The 8,446-nt window shown below is 48.2% G+C and overlaps 1 protein-coding gene and 1 pseudogene across 1 annotated transcript; both read left to right on the plus strand.

Moving 5' to 3' along the window:
* The first annotated feature begins 213 nt into the window (after positions 1–213).
* LOC119343122 lies at positions 214–1,939 on the plus strand. Its single transcript, XM_037614288.1, has one exon. The coding sequence runs from the start codon at positions 214–216 to the stop codon at positions 1,870–1,872; it is 1,659 nt and encodes a 552-aa protein (XP_037470185.1). The 3' UTR covers positions 1,873–1,939.
* Positions 1,940–6,286: 4,347 nt separating this feature from the next.
* On the plus strand, positions 6,287–7,946 carry LOC119343123 (annotated as a pseudogene).
* Positions 7,947–8,446: the final 500 nt, after the last annotated feature.

Genomic DNA, 8,446 nt, shown 5'->3' on the forward strand with positions numbered 1-8,446 from the left:
GGCGAGAAAGTGATACAACAAGAAGAAAACAATCAAAACATATGTCTCTCTAGCTAGCTAGTACCACAGGCGTAAGCTTGTACAAAAACCAGTTCTGAGAGGAAGCCAGCCTTGCGTTGATATGGCTATATAAGCTGCTGGGGAATACACAAGGCTGGCAAATACCACGAGAAGTCCATTACCTGCATTTTTTTAATACAGTACTAAATAAAAATGTTGAGTCTCGCTTGGACTCGTCGCGGCGACGCGGAGGTACCACCCACCCCAACCCCAGCCTGGGGTGGCTGCTCTCTCCACGGACTCGACATTGAGGTGGTGAGGGAGAAGGACACTGTCCCTGGCGACAACGGCAGCGGTCTAGTTGCAATCCCTTCATATTTCTGGGGTGCCCGGCTGGCAAAGCAGCAAGATGGAGTCTTCCCTTTGTACACGGGCTACTCGGCGGCGAGGGCCTTGGTCGGCAAGGGGACGGGGGCCATGGCAGATCTGAGAAGGCTGTCTCGCGAGGCGGAAGACATGCTGGCGGACATGTTTGCTAGCATTAGCAGTGATGGCGGAGGCGACGCGGCGCGGCCCAGGGTGGTGCAACTGCGATTGTCGCCGGAGCTGGCGCTGTGGAAAAGCACGCAGCACGCAATCGGCAACGTGTTGCCCACTAAGGGCGCCGGGCTGGTCCACGCCGCGCCGCAGGTTCTCGCCTTGCTGGGCGCCGCCGACTGGCCTGAGGCGATGACAACAACCAACGCCCTATCTGGTAGCGGCATGGCGAACCTGCTGATTGGCGCCTACGACGTGCGCACCCTCTTCTCCAACTACGTGGTGGACATGGCATTTTACTACGAGCACGGGTACCACAAGGTGTTCCCCTCCTTCAACCGCCTCCTGCGCGACGGGCTCGCCGACGCCCGCTCGCTACGAACCCCTGGTGGCCGGCAGCGACGCGAGGCCGTCGCCATCGGCGCGTCCTACATCCGAGCCAAGATCGCATTGGAGGCGGCGCACAGGACGCTCCTCAAGGACCGGTCGGGGCAGATGGACCGCCACACCGCCCAGGTCATGTCCCTGTGCGAGAGCAGCATCCTCGGCATGGGGGCTGAGGCCATAGCCCGGGGCTTCGATGTTGGCGCCGTCACGAGCGACCTCGTCTTCAGCTCGCCCGGCACCGATGTCATCGATGTGGGCAGCGACCTGGTAAACTCCGAGGTCATGAACTCGTTCCTCAACGTGGCCGACATCGCCGCCTCAGGCGTGGTGAGCGAGACGGCGCTGCGGGCCATCTACGACGCCTACGCTGCCACTGGAGCTCGTATGTACACTCAGAGGTGGCATGAGCCTGTGGCCCGGATGTGCATCACCTTGTACACTTGGCATCTGCACAACGACCGGCACATGTTCCTCCGCCGCGCCCTCCTAGGATGGCCCAAGGCCCGCAAGTCCCCGGCGCAGCCCCAGCGCGAGGCCGACTTCGACGAGGTCTTCGACACCGACTTTCATACCACCGGCTTCAGCAGGCCCCTTGACCCTGAGTATGCCTGCAATGGGGAAGAAACCTGCGACCACGTCCGGCGCTTCCTCAAAGTAAAAGGAGACCAAGACCACCTGCTGGCCGCCCTTTGGTCGTCCATTGTCACCGGTCCGCTGGAGTATGTCCGGATGGGCGAGGTGGACGAGCAGCGTGAGAAACACCTCATTGAATCATCGCGCCTGCAAATGGTCCAGCTCTTCTCCAAGGGCCTCATCGACGAAATGGTTTGGCTCGTCGCCCATGCAAGCCACCATGCCTGGCAGGTGAACTATCTGTTTGAGGCCGCCATGTTTGGCAGCATCCTGGACGGGGGCGAGTTGATAGGCAAGCTCGATCGGGCGGAATAGGCTGTCAACATGCATCCATCTTAATTATATTCGGCCGGCCGGCCTGCTGCTGTGATCGATCCGAACGAACGTGGTTAATTCTGCATGCATGCATGTTTTCCTTTTCAAGTATATATATCTATGTACTGTATTTTCTTTCTTCTTTGGGAATCCCCTTTCTTTCCAATCATACGATGACATTCACCTTTTTTCCATCTCATTCATCCCAAACTCAAAATATTATGTATGTATGTATGTATGTATGTATGTATGTATGTTACTTACAGTTTATATACGTGCATCTACTCCTATTTAATTTACATGAGGTCGACATTGCTGTCCTCTCCAAATTCCAACCAAACCTTCTTGGTGTCGTTCGTCCAAGAAGCAAATCTCGGAAATGATATGTTTCATCTGCTACTCACAACTATCCTCAAACACCATCTTTTTTGTTTTGTATAAATAAATATCCATATGGAACGGTAAAAATAGAGCCAGCCATATAATAGCGGAAATTAATTAATTAAGCAACTAGTGTTTTTCTCTTTTTCTTTTTTGAAAAGAAGGATAGCCTTCGGCCTCTGCATCAAAGTGATGCATGCAACCATTTAAAAAAAAAATTCAAAGCTCACTCTTGCCTGACTTCTTTGTCAACAAGTTGAAGTGTGCATCGATTGCCAACCAGCCGTGGGTTTTGCACCTTGTTAAGTAGGAATAGGAAACAATGAAATGACCATGACGTATATACCTTACTTGCTGACTTGCTGTCTAAATCTGATATTTGGCCCGCTCTAAATATGGTCCCGCATATTTTCCTTTTCATGTCTATGAATTTTCTTTCTTCATTGGGACTGTCGGCTGTTTTTCAATTTGACCTAAGTTAAGTTTTCTATAATCATAGGATGACACGTGAACATTCAACTTTTTTCTATTTCATGAAAAATATTTTTTTAACATGAAATCTATTTTCAGGGCAATTTCCGGCGGACCCCCGCATAGGCATAGCCTTGGATTTCGAACGAGTGAATGGGATTATAACTGTTTGTAGTCATCAACGTAACATAGATGAGCCCCCCCCCCCCACATACACACACAAAAACATAGATGAGCCGCATGTCTTCGTGTTGATTATATATGTGTGATTACAACGTCTAGAGAGATTACAGGGAGGTTTGGAGAGATAGAGCTTATCTCAAAAGACTAGGCAAAAAAATATGTCTATCTCACATATTTAGTTGTACATGTTTATCCTAACAGGTGCGTGTTTTTTGCATTGTTTTGCTCCGAATTTCCACAGTTTTCTTTGCGAGTTTTAACAGGTGCATGTTCATGATTAGTAACAGGTATATAGGTATATTCATTAGTCTTTTTTTCGATGTCGATAGATTGTTCGGCAATGTACTTCACATGTGGTATGACAACAAAGATTAATATTTTTGTGAACTTCAACAGTTTGTTCTGCACGCAATATTCCTTGAGATCTTTCCGATTATGTCAAATAGGCACCAGAAGGTAATAGGGCTGGGAGTCTTAGGGATGAAGGACAATGAACGCACCCCTCATCAGTGAACGAACCTTTATTGGCCTGTTGCTAACTGGGATTTCAGATATACTCCCTCCGTTCCAAGTTATTTGTCTCCGCTTCATCTAAATACGAATGTGTCAAGATGAAAAAGGTGTCTAAAGATGGATGCATATCTGAAAAAAAGTAATATAATTAATTTGTGACAGAGGGAGTACTACTACATACCACTACTATTTACTCCCTCCGAATTTCCACAGTTTTCTTTAGGAGTTTTAACAGGTGCATGTACATGATTAGTAACAGGTATATAGGTATATTCATTAGTCTTTTTTTCGTCGTCGATAGATTGTTCGGCAATGTACTTCACATGTGGTGTGACAACAAAGATTAATATTTTTGTGAAGTTTAACAGTTTGTTCTACAAGCAATATTCCTTGAGATCTTTCAGAATAATTATGATATTAGAAATTTATCTACATGATTATGGAAAATAGGCGATGGGAGTCTTGGGGTTGAAGGACAATGAACACACCCCTCATCAGTGAATGATCCTTTTTTGTCCTGCCGCTAACTGGGATTTCAGATATACTCCCTCCGTTCCAAGTCATTTGTCTCTGCTTCATCTAAATATGAATGTATCCACATCAAAAAAGGTGTCTAAAGATGGATGCATATATGAAAAAAAAGTAAGACAAGTAATTTGTGACAGAGGGAGTATTACTACATACTACCAATTATTTACACCCTATGTACATAGTTTAATTTCGTTTTTATTAAAAAAAAGATCTTTGACCAATATTATTGGAAAATATAGAAACATGTATGACTCCAAATTAGTACCAGTAAATCCATTTTGAAAAGTAGTTTCGTGACATACTAAGTTTGATACTCCCTCCGACCCAAATTAATTAACTCAGATTTGTCTAGGTACCAATGTGTCTAGTCACAAAGCAAAAGTATATACATACGTATCTAGACAAATCTGATTCAATCAATTTGGATCGGAGAAGTATATATAAAGTGGCTTACTTCAAAAGCAGAAGTATCCTTTTTCGTGGAAGGAGAGAGTAGTCGATAAACTTTTGCATGCATCAACACTGTGACGCATGTAGATGATGTATTCCGGTGACACAGTTATAGATGATGTAACCATGTCACCCACTGGCACTAGGTTTAAGTTGGACCACCTATAGCCTGCTTGAGCGACGCATGTTTCTGGTGTGCATGTCCACTTGACCTCGCTCCAGCAATTGCGGATCCTGGATACTGACACTTGTGGTCACCACTTGGAATCGGATTCCGATTTGGGCGTTCCACTGGACCTCTGTTAGACTACTTATAATGGGAATAGCTTAGATATTAATATTGCACACCCCAATATAAGTTTGCTTATGTGACAACTGTTAATAAGAAGAGATGTGTTTCTGGTAAAGCAATATGTTTTTTGCTACATCGCTCGCATTTTTGGTACAATCGGCGTCACATTTTGCCACATCCCACGGCCATCGTATTTTTTGCTACATACGACAACCAGTGTTATAAATTGCTACAACCGATGTCCCATCCGACTACAACCAACCTAGCGTTTTGCTATATCGCACGACCGTCACATTTTTGCTACAATCAGCGTCACTCGCCCCAACATCACAAATTGCTACAACCGGCAGCTCGGGGCTCTGCAATGGCTCAACGGTGAGAATTATTTTTTAGAATCGATGCTCGAATTTGCTGGAACAGGGCAAGCAAACGTGAGGTGAGCCGGACAAGCTGCGACATCGGGCGTGAGCGGCGGCCATCGCAACCGAAGCATCTGCTTGCTTTTCTATGGGAAACGACTATTTGTTTTGAGATAAATGTCATTTACATTTTTATATACCGAAGAATATGACATTACCCTAGCAAGTCATTTCCGGAGAATAATTATAAACAAGTGATTTACAGGTGAGCCTCTAGTTTATTAATACTGGGATGCGACTCACTCTATTAATATGCACGGCGCCAGTCGCTCTGACTGAAACGGTCACCTGCTCGAAGCGAGCAGCTGATCAATGAATATATATTGTAAATATGGGCTGATCTTATTTTTTAATTAAATATGTGTTTCATATTCACTTTTGTATATTAGAGATAAAAAACATATGGCTTTGGAGGATGCTTTGAAAATGTCGATTGACAAAGCTTTAAGATGGATAAACTGAAAAACTCATCGTATTCCCGCCCAACTGAAAGAGATGCATATAAACAATTGTACTTCTTTATATATTTGTTACACATGATAACAGAAATGAGGTATTCCCTATACATGTTTGTTTTTTGAGAGTAAGAGAAAGATGAAGATGTATTATGTTGACGTTCAAAAAGAATCCGTCGAGAAGAGTGTTGACGCGATGTTATTGGAAGGAGTCAAAAATTCATTGCTAGTTATATAAATCAATAGAAATATAAAAAATAAGGGCATTCTACTAATAGAGCTAGTTGTGAACGGAGAGGACCCTCATTTTGCCCATCATCAGGACCATGGACCCTGAGTAGTACGATGATCGACAAGGAAACCCGCAAGAATGTTTGGCCATCGTCCTCGATATGCTCGGCACCGTCTGGCCGTCCCTCGTCACTGCCCGGCACGCCCACAAGGGCGAGGTAGACACAAACAACTCCCTCTCATACCTGCGGAATCGTGTTACTTTCTAGTCATATGGCCAGAAAGTGATACAACAAGAAGAAAACAATCAAAACGTATGTCTCTCTAGCTAGCTAGTACCACAGGCGTAAGCTTGTACAAAAACCACTTCTGAGAGGAACCCAGCCTTGCGTTGATATGGCTATATAAGCTGCTGGGGAATACACAAGGCTGGCAAACACCACGAGAAGTCCATTACCTGCATTTTTTTAATACAGTACTAAATAAAAATGTTGAGTCTCGCTTGGACTCGTCGCGGCGACGCGGAGGTACCACCCACCCCAACCCCAACCTGGGGTGGCTGCTCTCTCCACGGACTCGACATTGAGGTGGTGAGGGAGAAGGACACTGTCCCTGGCGACAACGGCAGCGGTCTAGTTGCAATCCGTTCATATTTCTGGTGTGCCCGGCTGGCAAAGCAGCAAGATGGAGTCTTCCCCTTGTACACGGGCTACTCGGCGGCGAGGGCCTTGGTCGGCAAGGGGACGGGGGCCATGGCAGATCTGAGAAGGCTGTCTCGCGAGGCGGAAGACATGCTGGCGGAGATGTTTGCTAGCATTATCAGTGATGGCGGAGGCGACGCGGCGCGGCCCAGGGTGGTGCAACTGCGATTGTCGCCGGAGCTGGCGCTGTGGAAAAGCACGCAGCACGCAATCGGCAACGTGTTGCCCACTAAGGGCGCCGGGCTGGTCCAAGCCGCGCCGCAGGTTCTCGCCTTGCTGGGCGCCGCCGACTGGCCTGAGGCGATGACAACAACCAACGACCTATCTGGTAGCGGCATGGCGAGCCTGCTGATTGGCGCCTACGACGTGCGCACCCTCTTCTCCAATTACGTGGTGGACATGGCATTTTACTACGAGCACGGGTACCACAAGGTGTTCCCCTCCTTCAGCCGCCTCCTGCGCGACGGGCTCGCCGACGCCCGCTCGCTACGAACCCCTGGTGGCCGGCAGCGACGCGAGGCCGTCGCCATCGGCGCGTCCTACATCCGAGCCAAGATCGCATTGGAGGCGGCGCACAGGACGCTCCTCAAGGACCGGTCGGGGCAGATGGACCGCCACACCGCCCAGGTCATGTCCCTGTGCGAGAGCAGCATCCTCGGCATGGGGGCTGAGGCCATAGCCCGGGGCTTCGATGTTGGCGCCGTCACGAGCGACCTCGTCTTCAGCTCGCCCGGCACCGATGTCATCGATGTGGGCAGCGACCTGGTAAACTCCGAGGTCATGAACTCGTTCCTCAACGTGGCCGACATCGCCGCCTCAGGCGTGGTGAGCGAGACGGTGCTGCGGGCCATCTACGACGCCTACGCTGCCACTGGAGCTCGGATGTACACTCAGAGGTGGCACGAGCCTGTGGCCCGGATGTGCATCACCTTGTACACCTGGCATCTGCACAACGACCGGCACATGTTCCTCCACCGCGCCCTCCTAGGATGGCCCAAGGCCCGCAAGTCCCCGGCGCAGCCCCAGCGCGAGGCCGACTTCGACGAGGTCTTCGACACCGACTTTCATACCACCGGCTTCAGCAGGCCCCTTGACCCTGAGTATGCCTGCAATGGGGAAGAAACCTGCGACCACGTCCGGCGCTTCCTCAAAGTAAAAGGAGACCAAGACCACCTGCTGGCCGCCCTTTGGTCATCCATTGTCACCGGTCCGCTGGAGTACGTCCGGATGGGCGAGGTGGACGAGCAGCGTGAGAAACACCTCATTGAATCCTCGTGCCTGCAAATGGTCCAGCTCTTCTCCAAGGGCCTCATCGACGAAATGGTTTGGCTCGTCGCCCATGCAAGCCACCATGCCTGGCAGGTGAACTATCTGTTTGAGGCCGCCATGTTTGGCAGCATCCTGGACGGGGGCTGAGTTGATAGGCAAGCTTGATCGGGCGGAATAGGCTGTCAACATGCATCCATCTTAATTATATTCGGCCGGCCGGCCTGCTGCTGTGATCGATCCGAACGAACGTGGTTAATTCTGCGTGCATGCATGTTTTCCTTTTCAAGTCTATATATCTATGTACTGTATTTTCTTTCTTCTTTGGGAATCCCCTTTCTTTCCAATCATACGATGACATTCAACTTTTTTCCATCTCATACATCCCAAACTCAAAATATTATGTATGTATGTATGTATGTATGTATGTATGTATGTTACTTGCAGTTTATATACGTGCATCTACTCCTATTTAATTTACATGAGGTCGACATTGGTGTCCTCTCCAAATTCCAACCAAACCTTCTTGGGGTCGTTCGTCCAAGAAGCAAATCTCGGAAATGATATGTTTCATCTCCTACTCACAACTATCCTCAAACACCATCTTTTTTGTTTTGTATAAATAAATATCCATATGGAACGGTAAAAATAGAGCCAGCCATATAATAGCGGAAATTAATT

The sequence above is a fragment of the Triticum dicoccoides genome, unplaced genomic scaffold (assembly GCF_002162155.2).
Source record: "Triticum dicoccoides isolate Atlit2015 ecotype Zavitan unplaced genomic scaffold, WEW_v2.0 scaffold116542, whole genome shotgun sequence".
In the NCBI taxonomy this organism is placed as follows: domain Eukaryota; kingdom Viridiplantae; phylum Streptophyta; class Magnoliopsida; order Poales; family Poaceae; genus Triticum; species Triticum dicoccoides.